Here is a 19,527-nt window from a genome sequence, read left to right on the forward strand (position 1 = left end):
CTCGTTTTAATCGACTAATTTGTCGATTAAACCGAGTGTAATTTGAACGAGTCTAACAATTTTACCTTTGTTAATTGGTATTTATCTAGGTAGAATACATTTTTTTTTCATATTATTTGTCTATTTTCATATCTCTTCGTGTTTGTGTCAGTGGCATTGTACTTTGTAGCACATCTTTAAATTAAAAACTAGTAAAAAATTTAGTTCCTGGGTCCGCCACAGGCCAAAGAAGCGTTTGGGCGCTTTACATAGATGTAGGCACCATCAAATACATATGATTTCTTTCTAATGGATCCAGAATAGATAGATATTCCCTCTGGTCAAAAAATACATAATATTTTTGATTTTTTATAGTCTTCGATGTACAACTTTAATCATTATTTTCTATTAGAATATAGTTATAATATATAATAAAAATATAGTATTATGAAAATATTTTTTAAGATAAATCTACACATGTGAGTTTTATGTTTTCTAAACTAAATATTTTAGAAGTTATTGACGGTCAAAATTTTAAAAGTTTAACCAGATCTTGATCAAAGTGACAAGTATTTACAATGGAACGGAGTATCTTGTATCATCAATGTGTCGGCTGTTATTTGAGATTCATGCGAAGAGAGATGGACGGGCGGGATTGAAGCGGCGTGAGAGGTGTTTGGCTGTGTGGATGAGATGAGCACGTGTCAAGATACAGTTGGCCACTTTGGGATGGGTGGGTGAGAGGGGTTTATTTGAATTTTGAACTTTAAACATATTTTTCTCTTAACCTGTGAGTTCGCTTTTGAATGCGTTTGAAATGTGATATTGTTTAGAATTAATGCAACAAAATGAGATCTATACAAGTATGCGTTTAGTTGAAGGATAAGGTTTGATGGGATATGGCAATTCATGTTTTGTTGAACATGACGATCTAATTTCTTGTTTGATAATATAATGGATAGGGCTATCTAATTTTTTGTTTGGTTGGACAGATAGAATCTAGATGGGGTTAGCTAAAATTTTGTGGGACTCGTTTGTCTTATATTTAGTTTTTTATCAAAATATAATCATATGAGATTTTATTTTATTGATTTAATTGCAATGAATCAGGGGCGAAAACAGGGGGCTAGAGGCCAGGCCCCTATGCTTATGTATTCTACAGTATATATATATATATATATAATTAGTAGCATATAAAAATTAAATAACTTAAGAGTTAATTGGTATACAAACTCATTTATCTACTATATATATGTTTCGAGTATTATGTCTTTTTTTAACACATTTAAGGTATTAGATGTCATCGAGTATAATTTACTACACATGGTTATTGTGAATGCATCTAAATGAAATGATTTTTTCTTGCCAAACTTTATCAATTTTAAAGCATTTGTGCTTAATGCTCATGATTTATGTTACATTGCTTTACTCTTTATTAACCCGAGCTTTAGTTATTTTTAGTTATAGATGTTTTTTTTTAGCAATTTCTATGGTAGACTAATATCAAACTAGAAAAGATAATATTGAGACGTTGAATGGATAACTATCATTATCTATTATAGGAAAGATCGTACATTTGTGTATGAATAAGAAAAAAGATGTTTTAAACTGATCTTAGAACATGGATTCATCGTAACATTTGTATTTTGTTTTTTCTAAAAAATAGAAAATATATTAACCAATATTAAGAGAAAATTACGTTTTTTTTATAAGGATCAATTTAATAGCTTCTTGTCGATGTAAAGAATAAGAGGTTTCTTGTCAGGAGGGCCCACATTGGCAGATGCTAGTTGACAGTTGATATTTTTAAAAACCATGGCCCCCCGCGTGACCAGGCGGGGCTCACGCGATCAGTCCCCTAGTCGCAGATGGAAACCCCACGACCAGCCCTTACTGGTCACGGGGCAAGTACTCACCTAACCAGTCTAATCGTATTTAATGCTTTCAGCAGGTGTTTTCCTTCCCCAGGCACCCTTTCGGCGAGCGAAGTCGTGGGCCGGCGCAGAGACGGTGTGACCCGTCCCGTAGCATTTAATGCTACGAGATGGCTTGGCACGCGAGCGTGACGGCCTGGCAGGTGAGCGTGACGGGCTTGCAGCGGGTGTGACGGCGTTTGGCGGATGGGACAGGGCGTGCAGGACGACCAGGGCGGGCCAGGCGTGCCCACCCCTGTAATGATGACTTAGGAGTAGCTGTTTTTTGTCAGGTATAGGACAGTCACCGTATTTGACACGGTCTACTCGTATGTACACGGTACACCTCGCCTACTGCTATATAAACGGGGAGGACTAGGCTTGTAAAAGGAGGACACTCTGGATAAGTTTATCCAACTCATAAGAAAATACACAGAACGTAGGGCTATTATTCGAAGGGAGGCATGAACCTGGATAAACTCTGGTGTTCTTGAGTTCTTTCGATACACACCCACCCACCAACAGCCACCAGAAACGTTGATCACGCATCCATCATCCGGCATACCCCGGATACATTGTCAGGGATTAACTCTCAACACTTCTAGAACCGATTCAAATTTATCTCTCCTCGGCCCCCTATCGTCCAATCCTGGCTCTGCCCATGCAATGAATACAATGGTATAATCGGTTCGCAAATCAAATAAACGGTTTAGAAGATAATATCATTTGAAGCATGATAACAAAAAAGTGCATTTACTCTAATCAACCAGAATATACCACATCAGTAGGGATAAAGCTCATCCAGTACATGGATGGCTCCATCCAGCATCTAAGAAGAATATTATCTCTAGATGGTCATCTCATCCAGCTTGCCCTTCAACCAAACAACTCAAAAAACTGGATAGTCATATCCCATATAGAGATATCCTTCCAACCAAACACACCATAAATATATTTTTCTTTTTTTTGATTTTTTTAAATCAACATTTTGAATGTACTAGTTCAACCTGCTGAATATACTATTTCAACAATTTCACATAAAATGTTAAACTAGTGTATTCAAAATGTTGAACTATGTTTTAAAAATGTTGAGCTATTTATACACTTTTATGAATTTGTTGAGTCAAGTTTTTTGAAAATGTTGAACGTGTATGTTGAAATTGTTGAGTTTGTTTCAATAAATGTTGACATAATTATTTCGAATTGCTGAAAGGAACTAAATGATAAACATAATAAATTAATCACAAGGATTACAGGAAAAAGTAAAGAAAAATGGAAAAAAAAGAACATGGGCTGACTTTTTTCCTCATGATGGGCCGTATTTGGGCCTCTTCCCCTGCGTGATGGGCTTCTTTTGCCGGCGTATGCTCAAGCTACAGATAGGTCTATAGATCCCTCTCAAAAAAAGAAAAAGAAAAAAAGATAGATTGACGGCTCGACGCCTCTCCTCTTGCCTGCTTCCTCCGTCTACCGGCCTCGAATCCCCTCCAGCCACCGACTGCACGACTCTTCCACCGGAGCAAAGCGCGCCGCCTGGAAAGAATCGTTCTTGCAAAGTTGGAGCCGTCGCCGTCCTCCCCTCTGCTGGACCGGCTTCGAGTGGAGATCCCATCGGGACTCGAATTGATTTCCTTTTTTGCTGGTAAGAACACTCTAGCTTGCTTCGCCTGATCGTTCGTCTGAGTTGTTCCGCAAGATCTCTTCTTTGTTGCGATTGATCTAATACAAATCATCTTGCCGAGATGGATACTCCAATCCATCCATCCACGTTGCGGATTCGCTCTCTCTCTCTCTCTCTCTCTCTCTCTCTCTCTCTCTGTGTGTGTGTGTGTGTGTGTGTGTGTGTGTGTGTGTGTGTGTGTGTGGTGGGCGTACTCAAAGCGATTTATTTCCCAAAATTTTGGGGTTTCAGCTGAACTGCTATATATTTGCGTTGATTTCAGCATTCCAATACGCGAGAGAGCAATGTCAGAAGTCATCACAAAGTTTGCTGTCACATCTACGGTGATGTGGATGGCCCCGGTTGCGATCGTGTATGGGTTTTACTACCAGATGATTCCAGGTTCGGATGTTGTTCTCCCTACTGCATGGTGTGCTCCATCTCTTATGTGCAAGTGAAGTACATACATTGGCAATGATGTTTTGCTCCTTGCTCAGGTGCGAGTCAGCTGTCGTCCTCGACGCAGACCCTGGTTAGTGGATTCCTCGCTGTCATATCTGTTAATCTGGTGATCGGCTTTTACATATGCATGGCGATGAAGGAGACTCCCCACCAGGAGCCACAGCCAGATCCAACCAGTTAGCCAATAAGTATTTGTGAACAGTTATTTGAGCTGGATATGAGGACTAGACAGGGCTTTGTTTTACTACAAACATATTACATAGGTGTTGTGACACAAAGCAGATAGACTCTTCATATATTGTTATTGACTTCCTGAAGGAATTCAATCGCGTATGACCAAGGAGCACTAGCTCTGGCACTTCAGTCTTGTTTGTTACATGTGCCTTTCTCACAGGAGCATACAACTGTTGATAACCTGCATAGACATTTTCATTTGTCAAAATCTTCATTTCTGCACAGAAGCTTTGAATTTATCTGGTTTGATCGTTTAAGTACGGATTTTATTCTGACCAAAATAGTCCTGCTATGTTACTTCTGATATTGGAAAAGCAAATGACGCAGATTTGTTAATTATATGATAGAATGGACTAAGTCTACAATAAAAGTTCATGGCAGTACATATTGTAGCACGATGACTTGTATGTCTTAGGAGTTGGGACTAAGATGACTCATCTGTAATTTGACATTTGGAAGTAGCAAGAGACTACCCAAGATTATAATTTCTTGGAAAATAGGAAAGTCAAATATGGTAAATACTTCACCAAGAGCATGCCGTTTTGGGAAGATAAACATCTCCAGGACAAATACAATCAAGCCTCAAACTTTTGCCGGGAATATGGGTGGAAACACAGTTCTCTGCTGCTCTAAAGATCTATGCCCATATGGCAAGCATGGACATCAGCCCTGCACCTACGAAAAGTGCAAGAAATGTCATCAGCTGAAGCTTTGTGTTCGTCTGTAGCTTCAATTTATTAAAATCTGCGGCTAGAAGGTCAACGAGGGACATATATATCAAAATTCCTGCCGAGGCCGAGTTGAAAACCCCTTCAACAATGAAGGCAGTAGAGCTATGGACATTGTAGCTAGATGAAATTGCAATCCCTAATGCAATGCCCACGGGAGTGGTCAGGGAGAAAAACACTGCCATCATGACAGTTGCCCTTAACTTGAAATTTGCCTGCAGTGAGAATTGGGAACCAAAGAGTGTTAGCTTTTTATTGATGTGAAGCACAATATGAAGTTAAGTTCTTTCTCCTTTGTGTTCATTTATTTCCTTTCTTGAAAATATGTGCTTTCTTTAACGTATGAAGTAACATATCGTTGTTAGGGTCTGTTTGCATGAAGTAATTGGTGAAGTCATTGGACAGACTTATGAAGCTATTTTATTTTTTATTTTTTAGGCCTCCAATGAAGGCCGTGCAGATGGGGTCGCACTGTTAAAAAAATAGTTATTTTTTTCTCTCTCCCTCTCTCCAAAACACTTCGAGGCTTATTTGATTCAACTTTCACAACATAAGTCTGTCCAATGATTGATCATTGATCAGTGTTGGGAATATATTTTGTGTTTTTTATTATTATTGGAAGAATGATTAGTAATGGTTCATGCTTGTAATATAGTAATATGTGATGTTGCTGTCCAAGAACCATTTCATTTGAACTTTATATGTCGCCTTCCTCTTGTTTATCCTCCTTTTCTCCCAAAGGGGCCACTTCTAGAGTTCTGGTGGTATACATGTTCTGACATGCTGAGTTATGGAATTGCCTTTTCGTACAAGTTGTAGGTTCTCGTTATTTTAGACAAAAGGTGGAAGCATAGAAAATAGTTTGATTTTTGTCAAGGTATATTAAGTTTATGTTATGGTACAAACATATACCTGAACAATGCAACCACCCAAGCCTATGCCTTCGAAGAATTGATGGAAGCTAAGGGCACCAACAAGAGGCCTGATGGTGGATGGCCTCACAGATGCACCTAAGGACACCCCAATGATCACTGAATGCACCAAGATTCCGAGCTCAAGGACCTGCATGGTGAGAGATTCACTTTGTTATTTCAAGGGCTGTTTGTCATGAAAATGGCAACCTAGTTGGTGAACAGTGTCCAAAAGGAGTCAGTTCTTAGGCTGGAGAGGAACATTTTGTTCTGAAGCACAAATTAACACACACACTTAATAGGTATTGATCTTCTCATACCAATCTCTGTTTCTTCATTGGTGTATTATGGAAAAGAGTAAAACTAGATGTACCATGCTGATTTTGGAGAACTATTAACATATCATTATGCTTTTTTTTGTATCTCTGGAACTGTGTAAGGGAATTATTTACATCTAATGTTCAATGTAAATATTTGATTGATCATAGTAAGATATTTGGAGCTAGTTCAGCAAACTGCTATTTCATTACCTTGATCTGATTATGTGCACTACTCATGGAAAAATGATGTATTCTTGATTCTATTTAAAAGTCTTTCATGCTTCTTTATCATTTACTTTGCTGCACTTTTATCTGGCACTCGTGAATTAACAAAACTTCAACCTTTTTTCAGTACTACTGCGAGGGAGGCTTATGAGCTTCAAGTGTCTGCTCTTACCTGAGATACCACCCTGTGCCGGATTGTGTCAGCTGTTGAAGCCTCCTCTGGTGAACTGATGGCATCCGCCTCTCCGTGTGAATGCCCATAACCATTTGCATGGGTGTGCACATACACATGTTGTGCATGCTCAGTCCTCTCCTCGTCTCCAGGTTGCTCATGCATCTGGAGGTTGTCAATTGGCCGTGCCTTGCTGAAGTGAGACCGGCGGTAGTACCCAGCAGCCAGTGAGTCTATCACCATTGTGGCCATTGCGGCAGACATCGCGACGAGGCCTGCGAAGGGGAAACTGTTGTTGTCCCTGCCACCTTTCTGGAGGCATGGGGACGTCAGCCCATCAAACGCTGCTGGCAGGATGTGGACCATGCCTGTGGAAAGGATGACGCCAGCTGCAAATGCCTTGACAGCGAAAAAGATGTCGCCATCAGGGCGTAGCGCAGCCATGGAGCGGCCAAGCACTGGAACCAACACTCCAGCTGCTCCAGCTGCCAGGATGGATGCAATGGCGATCATCTTCAGCTTCAATGCACCCTGGTTGTCCGCCCCATCTGTGGCATTTGTGCAGTTGCAGGTGCTGGCCGCAGCCAGTTGTGCAAAGAGCAGGAGCCATGGAAGCACTTGCAAGGTATGCTTCACAGCCTCCATGGCACTGATATGTCTTGTTGTGCTGTATATTCCGCTATGAATTGCAAGGAGACGGAGGCAATGGTTATTACTTTATATAGGAGGGAATGTGTTGATAAGGATAGTTGCCAACGTACCATCCTGTGGCCAGGTGGGGTCTGCTATTCTCAGTTTCCACATTCTGTGCAAGGTATTATTCATACTGGAGCGTATAGTATAGTCATCAGTGTCAAGGACTGAACGTCTGACCCGCCCCCCCCCCCCACCACAACATACTGCTGCTCTTAGACCTCATTACATGATGATGTTTAACGACTGGTGAATCGTCGAACATGGAAAAAGGAAGATCCAGAATCTGATCATCCAGTGTTAGCAACCGCATAGCCTGGTCGGTGCGTTCCATGACTGCTGGAGCTTTTTTTTTTAAGAAAAAAGAGTTTTATTAACTCTCATCGTTATATCAAGATGATACAACCGTATAAGAGTTTGCCTCTGATCTCTATATTATTGAGATGCACACAGTCACACATTAAGGAGGACTGCTGGAGCATGGATTGATGAAAGCATATACTGACGGATGAGGATGCGAAGGCGGTGAGTGACGCTTTCTGGTTTGGGACTGTTTGTTTCAGTTTCGGATTGTGGCTTTCAGCTTTTACAATCCGAAACTGAAACAAATAGATAATTTTTTGTTATAGTTTTTTAAAATCTGCTGGTTGAATTGTGGGAATCTGAGAAGCTAGTTTTTCTCAGCTTTTGATAGATTGTGAAAGTCTATTTTACAGAACTGTCCATCAAGGATTTTTAGAATCTACCATCTAAAAACTTTTCACAATCCAGTTTTTTACAATCCAGCTTTTCACAGTCCAGCTTCAGAATCTCTAACTGAAATAAACAGATCATTAGTGTAGTTTTGACACTCTTTTGGTTCGTGTGGAGGGCTGAAAAGGCTGTTTGGTTCCTGTCTAATCATCAGTGATGAGACTAACATTTGTTGATGGAATGACCTGTGGAGTCACCACTCAGATTAATCGACCTTTTCTGCGAGGATATTGCTTCTGGCTGGTCGTTGTTGCTGGTCGCTTATTTTTTATCGTCTACTGTAGCTGGCAGGAAAAGCATATAAGCCTTCACGTTGCCTCACCGTTCTCTTATCTTTACAGGAGGACTGCTCTTGAACCAAACTGATTTGTTGATGATGTCCATGACTTCGGCAGTTGTCGCAATGTTTTCCTGGAAGCTACAGCTCACCTTTTTACCAAGAAGCCGAGGCGAAGCCTCTCTCCACGAGAGAACCTCTTTATTCGCCTGGTGTGTGTTCATTCGGAATTATCTGTTTCAATCCTGACATGCGACAAATATCAAATGGTATCCTTTTACAAAGCACTATGTTGGGGGGAGTGGTACTATATTGGCTTCCGCTCGTTGACTTTGGCCATATCAGTCAATTCTAAAGGCAAAATAGCAAGATTAACATTGAGACATATATTTTTCTTATACTCTGCAGGGATTAGGTTGAAGAGCGTACAACGAAAGACGTTCGAAGATGCATGTGATGATCCCGAAGGGAGCACATAAAAAAAAGAATACTGAAGGGTGGAAGCGGTACCAAAGCCTGGGAGGTGAAGTTTGGACACGAGGACCGAAGGACGAGGGGATGCGGCGAAGCCCGGAGGACGAATGGTACAAAGAAGCCCTGTGGACGAAGGGATGCGACGCAAGATTCTTTGATAAGAAAACGAATGTGTACGATGTCATTTTGGCATGACAAAAGAGCTATACGTATACACATATATGCTACATACATACATATGCAAATATTGAAATAAAATAGAGAAAAGAAGGAAGAAGAAAACAACACATGCTCACCTTGCTGGGCTAGCCTACTCGGCCTCATTTTCCTTAGCTGGCCCAATACTTCTTCTAGCCCGCGCAAGCCCCAGCTGGGCTGGACCACCGGCCACCTTATCTTTTAGCTCCAGCACCAGGCGCCCCTGGCTCCTTTGACCTCTAGCCGAACAGCGCACGCGAGCCTGGGCACCACCTCCTCTCAATCCCCAACCAAGCTCCTTCCAAACCCCCCCCCCTCTCTCCTCTATCTCCAATGAAATCGGAAGGGGATTCTCCTCGATCCCCATCCGAATCCAAACTGCACCTCATTCAAATCTCTAATTGACTCTATCCCTAATCAGTTTGAGCCGAATCCTTAATCGAATCACGGGATTTTCGCATCCGGTGGCTCATGGTTGGTGCTTATATAAGGAGATGCATCGATTCGTTGGAGGGGGGGGGGGGGGAGAGGGCCAGAGGCCCTTGCCGCCGCCACCAACGAGGGAAAAGGGGGGGGGGGAGGGTGCAGAGCCCCTGCCTGCTGCCCGCCGCCACTGATGAAGAGGGAGAGGAGGGGCGGGGCCCTGCTGGCTGGCACTCGAGCGCGCCGCCGCCCCTGCCGTCGCCCACCAAGAAGGAGAGGAGGTCGGAGGCCTCGGCCGCCGGGCCGGCCGCGCCCCTTGCTGGCTGCCGTCCGCCTGCAGCCACCCTCGCCGCGCACCTGTGCCACCCCGCCTTGCTGGCCGGCGTCTAAGCGTGCCGCCCTGCTGTTGATGTTGCCCGGAGAGGACGAGGGTCGGAGGCCCTTGGCGCCGCCACCAACACAGAGAGAGGGGAGAAGGGTGGAGTCCCTGCCGGGCTGAGCGCCTGCGCGCGCCGATGTGGTGCCGTGCCGTGCCCCTGCTGATCCGCCCTTGCTGTCGCTTGAGAAGAAGGCCGGAGCCCTGGTGTCTTTCGAAGAAGAAGGCCGGATCCCCTCGCCGCCCCTCTGTCTTCATGGCCGTGGATCTTCACTGGAGTTGCATCGTTGGTGAGTCCCTATGGTGATTCCCGCGCTCCTTTGAGATATCTCTGGACCTTGTGCCATCGTGCCGAGGCGTCGTTTCTGTGATCCGCCGTTGCGCTGTGGAGTTCACCCATGTGCTGGCCATCGCGCCGTTATGCCTCACCTTGGCCCGGCTACTGCTGCAATTACGCTTGTCCCCGGCCTTCGCGTCGGCGTGCTCCTGCTTTTGGTGCTCACTGTTGTGATGCTGCGTGTCCGATTGGCTGGTGATGAAAACCTGAGGCCCGGCCGCTATGCTTCATGTTGATGCTCTGTGATAGCCCGGCCTTCATGCCGTCGTGCTCGCCGGGGCCGATGATGACAAAACTGAGGCCCCGGTCCACTTCGTCGATATGCTGTTGCCGTACCATGCGATAATTGTCGCTACTGATATGTGGCTAGTACGGGCTTGCCCTTGTCCTGATCATTGCCTAATGCTACTGTTGTTGGCTGGCCTGATGGTAGGGTGGCTTTACTGATTTTGGGCCTGGCCGATGACCACCAGATGAGATTACCTTTTTGTGAATTGATGGTATGGTGGCAATGTTTATGCTCTTAGACGAATCAATGGCATGGTCAATGGGTTGTTGGCCGGCTGCTTGGTGATCATATGGTGCAGAAAATTCAGAGTGTGGGTTTCTTTTGGTTGCCCCCAGTATTAAGTTATGATATTGCCCAAGACCTAATCCTTTCATAGGATGTTCAGTGCTATGGTTGCTGTCTGGTGGTGATTATGTGATACAAAAGAATACAAAAGAAGGGCTTTTTGTTGCCCCAGTATCGAATTATTGCCAGATACCTAATCCTTTTTAAGGATGTCCGGTGCTATGGCTGATGCCTTTGTGGCTCACATGTTATTACCCAGCCTTTGTGGCGTTCGCCTTTGTGGCACATTGCCTTCGATCGGCCAATGAGGATACGTCCGAGGCCTGAAGAGGGAGTTAGTGAGTCAAGCACGACGTCGGAGCTCCTGGTTGTGACCATGCTGCCGCTTCCGGTCGAAGCTACGCGTCGTGCCGCGCTCCTGGCTTGCCTCTTCATACATACATACACAATTCTGAGGCCATACGTGGTCGATGATGACCCGGGATACATAAACAGTCCAAAAAGCTCATGCTAGACTGTTATCCCGTTCTTCGCCGCTTTTATTTTTAACACTCACTTTGCTTGGTCTTTGTTGCGTGTGACTACAGCCTTGCAGACTCGGAGATGACCTTGATATGTCAAGGTCGACCGCCAGCGCAGCTTAATCGGAGGTAGCCCGAGGACGGGCGTAATTAACCGGAGGGCCTCACGAGGCCACGGGAACCAAGATGAAGCAATCGCCAGAGTATCACATAGTCAGATAGCGTGTGTGTTGTGGAGTAAAAATGTATATGAGAAACTGTACTTTATGATTTCGACATGAATGAATAAAGTTACATATTTTCGATTATTACATTCTCCTATCTTTTGTATACTCTGTATACTGGCACGCTCGCAAGTATTACATTACAATCATACTTATACAATTCGAATGTGTGTTTCGAATCCGTAAAACAAAATGACTATCCCAAGAGAAACCTATGGGTTAGCAAGAGTCCGACGAGAAGATGACCAGAGGGAATCCGTCAGTAGCCCCGAAGGAGACCCGATGTGGGTCCTTTGGGACACGTGTCGGGCCCAGTTAGGATAGGGCTTTGTAAATATACATTGACAGTAATATCTCAGGAATATTCTGGAATATTTTTTAGTGTTCAAAAGAATATTCTTGTGGATAAGGGACACAAATATAATGATAATTTGATGGTTAAGGTATGACTATAAATACCCTTATCTGACTAATGTAATAACATGAGGGAACAATTATTACACTCATTATTACGAGTGTACTGTTCATTATATTGTGATCGAGATCCCAACACACTCCTCCTGTAAATATGATTACATGCTGAACATCAGATCAAAAGTAAACGAACAAGATCATGCAGAATATGAGGACTATGAGGTCATGGATTTTTTTTTTTAGAAAAGAGACTTTCTCGGCTTAAATTGAAAGTCAAATTAGGCACCATAAAATTCTTAACATCTGTTGAGACTACTATCTACCAAGACCAATCAGACTATCAAAACAAAACTGACGACTAAAAGAGAGTCTACATACTGCTCTCCATGAGCTCAGAAAGGTGAATCCATCCGAGGTCATGGATCTAGGAGGAAGTAAACTCCATTCGGGCCCTGACTCCACTCTACTGTGAGCCAGTTCCTGTACGATCGGTCCAGATGCAACCGACGTACGGCTGTTTGGCTCTTTAAGGGCAGCTTCAATAGTTATTTTCAGCTGTTATCTTTTATTTCTCTCAACGTATTTATCAAAAGATTCCGTTCTCAATTCTCTCTATCTCACAATGCTCAGAGGTATCTCTTATTTTCTCTCCTTTAAAAATTAACTCTCTAAGATTCCCCTCCAAATAAGTAAAATTCTCTTTCACGTCAGCTTCATCTTTACTCTCATCTATTTTTCTTCTCTCTACATACTACAGTAATAAAAACTAGTTGCTATCTATAACCATTAGCCATGATCGCACGATTACACCTTTGGATAGTTCCTAGCTAGTTCCACTAACCTTTGGGTCCTCGTCCTGTATCCAATATCGAGGAATATTTGTGCATACATCAAACAGTAGCCATCAAATAAGGAGGGACGGGGACCCCCAGGTTGGAAGGCTGATGGTGGAACCTGAAGCTTTTTTTGATGAGGAAGAAAGCTGAATATTTTTCATGGAATGGAAAAGAGAGGTGGAATGACATTGCCGGATTCTGGCCCCAATAATGCCAATATGGATGAGATATGTGTAACGATGTTATCGCCCAATCAGTTCTGCACAGGAACTCTTGGATGAATAGACGCCGCATTGGTTGAAGTTGAGAGTCCTTTATCCATCCCGATGGGTTGAATTTGTTGGATAAAAAAGTACTTTTAGGTTTAATTTAATCCTTAGATAAATTATGAACACGAACGGATAAACTAGCATAATTATATAGCAAAAGTATATCCTAAACATATATGTAATATAACTACATGTATATATTTCTAATATACTCAATGATAGAAACAACAGAATAATAAGTATAACATACATGAGGGAATAAGAGCCCTGATCACAATGAACGTACCAATCGACAGCAAGAGATAAGAGAATAAGACACTATTTACGTGGATACCATGCGCGGCATCCTTCACATGTTGAGCCTTTAAGACTTATTCTTAAATAGGAAAAAATACATTTTTGATCCCTCAACTATCGAGTTGGTTTAAAAATCATCCCTCATCTCAAAAATCAGAAATCTTAAATCCTCCAACTTCTAAAACCGTTCGCTATCCATCCCTCAGGCCGTTTTATGGTGGTTTTGCACACGTGGTGTATCTGAATCGGATCTAACATGGACAGGCACGCTGACTGGGTGTGCCATGTCGGATAAAGATGCTCATGTGGCTAACACGTCAGCACCTCCGGCTGGGTTCTCCATGCCTCCTCCTCCGCAAGCAGCAGCAGGGGCGTGCGGACTCGCGTGGCAGCAAGGACGGCGTGGGCTCAAGGGCGGCAACTTGTGAGAGAGGCAGTGCGACCATGGGGTGGCGGCGTGGCGAATCTTCCACGCAGCAGGGCTTCAACGCAGCGGAGCCTCCGGCCAATCTTCGCTCTTCCATGGCGGGAGGTGGCCCATAATAGGGATGATGGGCGGCATCTGTGCCTAGCTGATCTTCCATGGGCGGTGGCCAGCAGCTCTGGGGGCGCGCGCGGCAAATGGGCTCGGCGGGCGGTGACCGCAGGACTTGGCGCGGCAGGGACAAATCGGAGGTGAGGCTTCGATCAGCAGAGCTTCCCATCAGCAAGGCTCGGTGAACACGACCGGCGGCGAAATCGCACGGCGATGAAACGCAGCAGGACTTCGTCTTTGTTTCTCCTCTCGATCGATCTCCCCGGCGGCAAAGCTTTCGTGGAACACCTTGTGGGTGCGTCGAACACCTTGTGGGTGCGCTGACCCGCTCTCCTCTGCTTCGTCCCACCGATGCACCGCGTCGCCGTTCTCCTCGGCTCGATCAAATCTCAGTGAGCTACTTTGCCACGAGCTCCTCCTTGACCTCCTCCTTCTTCTCCCCGCTCCAATTTGGTCATTTAGCCGTCGCGCCATCACCCCACCGAAGCTCCTCCACTTCCAGGCCCGGCGACCGTCGCCAGTCCAACCGGGGCGAGGTCTGGCTCACCTCGATGAGGGGATTCACTCCCTGCATTGAGGCGATGCTCGTGCATCCTTCGATTCGACTGAAAATGCATCGTAGCGTCGCCGCCTCGTAGCCCATTCTCCCTCCCCTCCGGCCATCGTGGGCAGCTCCACCTGAGCCACTCCGCCGCTGGCAAGCCTTAGAAATTGACTTCCCGCATCAAGGCGATGCTCATGCGCTCGCCGTTTTGGACTGAGATCCGCCGGAGCGCCATCTCCATCGTTGGCCCGAGCCCTAGACCTCCGCGCATTGCGGAGGAGCGGGAGGGCCAGGAGGTAGGCGGCGAGGTCGTCGGTGGGCACACCGGTCCTACTCGTGGAGTAGCGTATCGATGAGCGTGGTGCACACGGAGGAGGCCGGGTCACACACCTATTGCAGCGCGGCCGACATGAGTCACGGGACGAGCGGGGCCACGGCATCACGGCGGCCACGAGCGCGAGGAGGCGGAAGGTGGAGTGGAGAAGAAGAAGAGGCTAACAGGTAGGTCCCAATATGAGAGAGGCTAAGTCAGCATAGTCAGATCACATTGGATGCAAGTCAGCGCGAGGAGGCGGAAGGTGGAGTGGAGTTGAAGGATGAAAATTAAACCAACTTGATAGTTGAGGGACGAAAAATAGATTTTTTTCTCTTAAATATAATATGCCAAAAATAGATTTTTTTCCTCTTAAATATAATGGGCCAATTAAGCATATATATTGTGACAGAATTTAGAAAGAGATGAGATGTCATCTGCATCGATCTCAAAATAGGCATCCCAATTGCTCGCTTCATTTCGCCTTTCCTTCGCACGAATGTGCCGCGTCATTGGAGGCATAAAGATTGATGTATACATGCAATGAAGAAGGCTTGGAAAGTTGCTCCTGCGTGTGGGCCAGATTCCTCGTGCTCCACATCACCCTAGTACACGCATTTCAACCGTTCTAATCCTCAGACAATGACAATTCAGTGAAGTGGCCGCCAGAAATCACTCCTAGTTCTGAACATTGCGATTGCACATTGCAGTAGGCATAAAGATGAGTTTATCACATGGTCGACTGAGTAGTAGTAGTGAGCCCTGCAGCATGGCAGGCTTGGTTATGGCCGGTGCACTAGAGAGAAAAGAAGCCAGAGAGAATGCCATGTAGGAATTTGTTTGGTAGAGCTATCTTTAATTTAAATTTGTTAGAGAGAGTGATTTTTTGAAAAAAATGATTTTTTAGCAAACTTTACAGATAAAGTGATTCTGTATGGAAAGTAAATCAGAGAAAGTTACTTTTTTCAACTCTCAGCATCTAGTTCATTTTAAAAAATCACTTCTACGAATTTCACTTTAAAAACTAAAATTAAAAACTGCTATTTAATAAAGTTTCTCTGATTTAACTCAAGAAACCGATCTGAGAACTTTGCTAAACAAGCTCTATCATTCAGAGAAGGATAGAATTGTGGATAGGATAACGTGATCCTTGTACATGAACAGCAGGAGCACCGTCGATCGCACCAACTGTGTATGCATCAGGAGTGGAGGAACTACTAATGCTCACGATCGAGAGTTCGAGATCAACTGTGTAACACGATGATGGTGCGCTTGACTTGACCCCGATTGAGACATATCGGTGCAGGCTTATATGCTGTTTGCACAACTTGACTTATATTTTTGGCCCAATAACTAGTTAGCTATATATAGTAATTCGTCTAAAAAGATTAACGACTTCACATGAATTGATTAGGTATTTATTATTACCTAAAGACTAAATTCCGAGCGTGTATGTTCTCATCGCGTGGCATGCACGCTCGGATCGGCCGTTCGTTCTTCATCGGAGGCGTGCGCGACTCGCATATGCGTTCACACAGCGTCGGAGAGATGGAGAGATTTTTCTCACGCGCGTCCGTCTCGCTCATCTGTTAACCGTATACCGGACCCACGCGTCAGCGAAGATTTGCTCGCGGAACCGTCGAGGTGGCTTTTGGAGGCCTATTTCAAACATCGGGAACCGCGCCTGTTCATTTCGTCGCTCTCGTCTCTCTCTCCAGGTTCGTCGCCCTCGCTTTCTCTCGGAATTTCCCCTTCTCTCTATCGCTCGCGGTTTTCCCCCTGCGAATCTACGCACGACTAGGGTATTCTGATTCGCGCTTTTGTTGATCCAGTGAAAATCGGTAGCGTGGCGGGGAGGAGGGTTGCACAGGAAGGTGAGTTTTCCCCCCAAATCCGTCTGAATGTGCTGTGTTTTTTGCTTCTCTCGTACATATTTTGCTTTTTCGGGATCCGTATGATCCAGTGCAAATTGCGCGTAGCCACGTGCGGATTCCTCTGAATTTGCTTGTATTTGGTTCTCTCGCATGCAATTTTTTCTCCCCATTTGTTGCATATATTTTTGCTCGGGGAATCTGTATGATCCAATGCAAATCATTTATAGCCTCATATGCATGCCTCTGAATGTGCATATTTACTTCTCTCGTATGCAATTTTTCTCCCTAAATCAGTCACACGTAAGGGGTGGGGTTTCCGATTTGTGTTTAGGGTTTAGGAAGTCTAGTTTCTTCGCGCGTAGCGCATGTTTTCGTCCTAGTTTTTTGAGTTGTTTATCTAATCACGCACTGTGGTGGGGATGGCCCGATCCGTAGCATTGCCTAAATTCTAAACTACACCACTCTGCTGCACAACCAACTTTCAGAATGAGTTGAATAGAATCGCTTGCAATGATTCATATTAAAACGTTTTTGGCATTGAAATTTCTGAACTGCAAACTAGGCCACCCAGCTGCTAAACTAAACTGCAAAGAGACTTAATAAAAATGCTTGGAAAGTGTGCACAAAATTGCCTAAAATCTAAATTTACCAACTAGTGGTCGTATTGCTAAACTATAGTGCATAGCAACTTAAGTAGAATAAGAATAGGGGTTGTATTTGAAATAAGGGGCTAACCGTTTTTTTTTAATAATGTGGTATGCTTTGATATGCAGCTAGCACAACAGATTTTTCATACAAGATTTTATGTTACAAAATATCACACCCAAAAATCACCAACCAGATGTTAGTATACCCCAGCATACTATAAACACAACATAGTGATAGCCTGATGCATTCACTCTTCATACAAGATTTTATGTTCACTTTTTTTTGTGCATACATATATATAAGGTTTTTTAAGGTCAACAAACATTGGATGAGGTTTTTTCATCTTTCATTCTTTTTTTTAGGTAAAAAAATGGCTATAGATGAAATACATATGACAAGTCATGTTATGTGCCTGTTGGGTATCAATTATGGGCCACAAGCATGCCTTATTCGTGCCATGGCTCCAAATATCCGACGCAATAGTTTATTCAATGCTTGTTTTGTAGCTAGCCATGTCCTAGAGCACAACATGTTCACAATTGCTATTGATATGAGTGGATTTACATTCATCCAATGTCTGAGCGGGGCTGATGTAGAGCTTCTCCACAACACGAGCTACAAGTGGGGTGTCGAAGTTGTCTCCTTCCAGCACGTGTATTATGGTGACGGATGCTACAAGTGGCCAGTCGACCCTCTTTTAGAAGTTCACGTACCTCAGAGGATGTAGCAGAATATATAGAGTAAAATAGTATTATGTAATGTAGGGGAATGTCGATTATAAATTCCCATGGTTTTTTTTTTCTATATGTCATTTATGTATTATCGTCGCATGGTTAAAAAACTTTGTTATGTATTTACTGGGTCCTCACATATATATAATCCATGTGGTCCTCTTTTTTTTACATCTCCCCTGATGCTATGATTTATCATTTATTTTTCAACGCTTAATGCGAGGCAATTTGTTTATGTATTATAAGCATTTTAATGCTTTTACTGTGTAGGCTAAATTGCTTATGTATGATAAGCAATTTACTTTTTTTGTATTAGCAAATTTGTTTTAGCAGATAAGTATCATTGCACACACACCCTGATCTTCTTTTTTTAATTATTCATCTTTTTGCTTCCATTTTTCACACGGCTCCTCTGATCTCCATGTGTCAATTTTTTTTTGTAAATTTTTCATAGGTTATGGCAAGGCAAAAAAACAAAAGAGGATGTAGCTTCTACATCACGTAGCAAGCATCATCGGCAGTGTGGGATGCGTATAACAAAAGTTATTTTATTTTTTGTTTTACTTCAATAGGTTCCTGGTCTCTATAATTTTTGCTATGTGATTTGACTTTTTTTTAACATCTAGTTTTGGTGTGATGGTGCCACATTCCATTTGCATCGATTCACTTTTAGAGTAGTTCTATGATAATTGATGATGCTGATCAAGTACTGGTTCAGAAAGAAAAAGCCTGAATTTCTATAAACAACTCACCACCACCACCACAGTGCTATAAGTATTTTCATGCTTCTATATATTTGAGTAGTTTTTTTAGTTCTAAGGGAAGTATTGTGTTGCAGTATTTTTTTTTTAGTTTTCCTATAGCGTGGCTTGTATAGCTTTTTTCTATAGTGTTGCAGTGTTTTTGTTTAGTTTTTAAATGATGTCATGTCCCATACTCAGGGTGCTAGGAATAGAGCTTCACCATCAAGATTGGTTAAGCTGTATAAATGCATATCAGCTGCACAGCGCGACATGATTACAAAAGTTGGTTTCGGAGGGTTGCTCAGTATAGGGATAAGTACACTACCATCTGACCTTACCAAGTGGGTGATAAGGAATTTCAATGCTAAATCGAGCGAGCATGTGTCACAGCTGAATCAGTTCATAGGATTCTTGGCTTGCCAAAGAAGGAAGACAAGGTGTTGTATGACTTCAATGTAAAAGCCATCAACTTTATACATGAGAAATATGATACTGAGAATGCACCGAAGATTAGTTCAATAGTGAAGAGATTGAAAACTAACAAAAATGCTGATCAAGATTACCTAAGGACATGGCTTATGATACTGAGCAAGCTTGTGATTTTTTTTATTTCTTTTTATATGTACAACCGCTGTATCTGGACTCTTTGGACATTGACGGATATGAAATTCCTGATTGCATTCTAAGAATTGGGGCATGGAAGAGGACAATCATCGATAAAGTCATCAAGCTTGACAAAAATAGAAATGGGTCATTTGGAAGCTTAAGAGTGCGTGAACTTTATTCTCATATCTTTTTTTTCAGTTCAGATTTAATATGTACAAGTTTTTATCCTGCAAGAGGGGTTCACAAAATCTCACTTTCTTTCA

At 43.4% G+C, this 19,527-nt stretch overlaps 2 protein-coding genes across 2 annotated transcripts; one reads left to right on the forward strand and one right to left on the reverse strand.

Annotated features, from left to right (window-relative positions):
- Positions 1-3,319: 3,319 nt before the first annotated feature.
- Positions 3,320-4,195, forward strand: LOC133924960 (uncharacterized). Its single transcript, XM_062370725.1, has 3 exons — positions 3,320-3,534; positions 3,836-3,954; positions 4,050-4,195. The coding sequence occupies exons 2-3, from the start codon at positions 3,858-3,860 to the stop codon at positions 4,193-4,195; spliced, it is 243 nt and encodes an 80-aa protein (XP_062226709.1). The 5' UTR covers positions 3,320-3,534; positions 3,836-3,857.
- Positions 4,196-4,885: 690 nt separating this feature from the next.
- LOC133924959 (zinc transporter 3-like) lies at positions 4,886-7,249 on the reverse strand. The gene is made up of 3 exons (XM_062370724.1): positions 6,605-7,249; positions 5,889-6,038; positions 4,886-5,191 (listed from the first exon to the last, which is right to left on the reverse strand). The coding sequence occupies exons 1-3, from the start codon at positions 7,247-7,249 to the stop codon at positions 4,886-4,888; spliced, it is 1,101 nt and encodes a 366-aa protein (XP_062226708.1).
- Positions 7,250-19,527: the final 12,278 nt, after the last annotated feature.

The sequence above is a fragment of the Phragmites australis genome, chromosome 7 (assembly GCF_958298935.1).
Source record: "Phragmites australis chromosome 7, lpPhrAust1.1, whole genome shotgun sequence".
NCBI lineage: Eukaryota > Viridiplantae > Streptophyta > Magnoliopsida > Poales > Poaceae > Phragmites > Phragmites australis.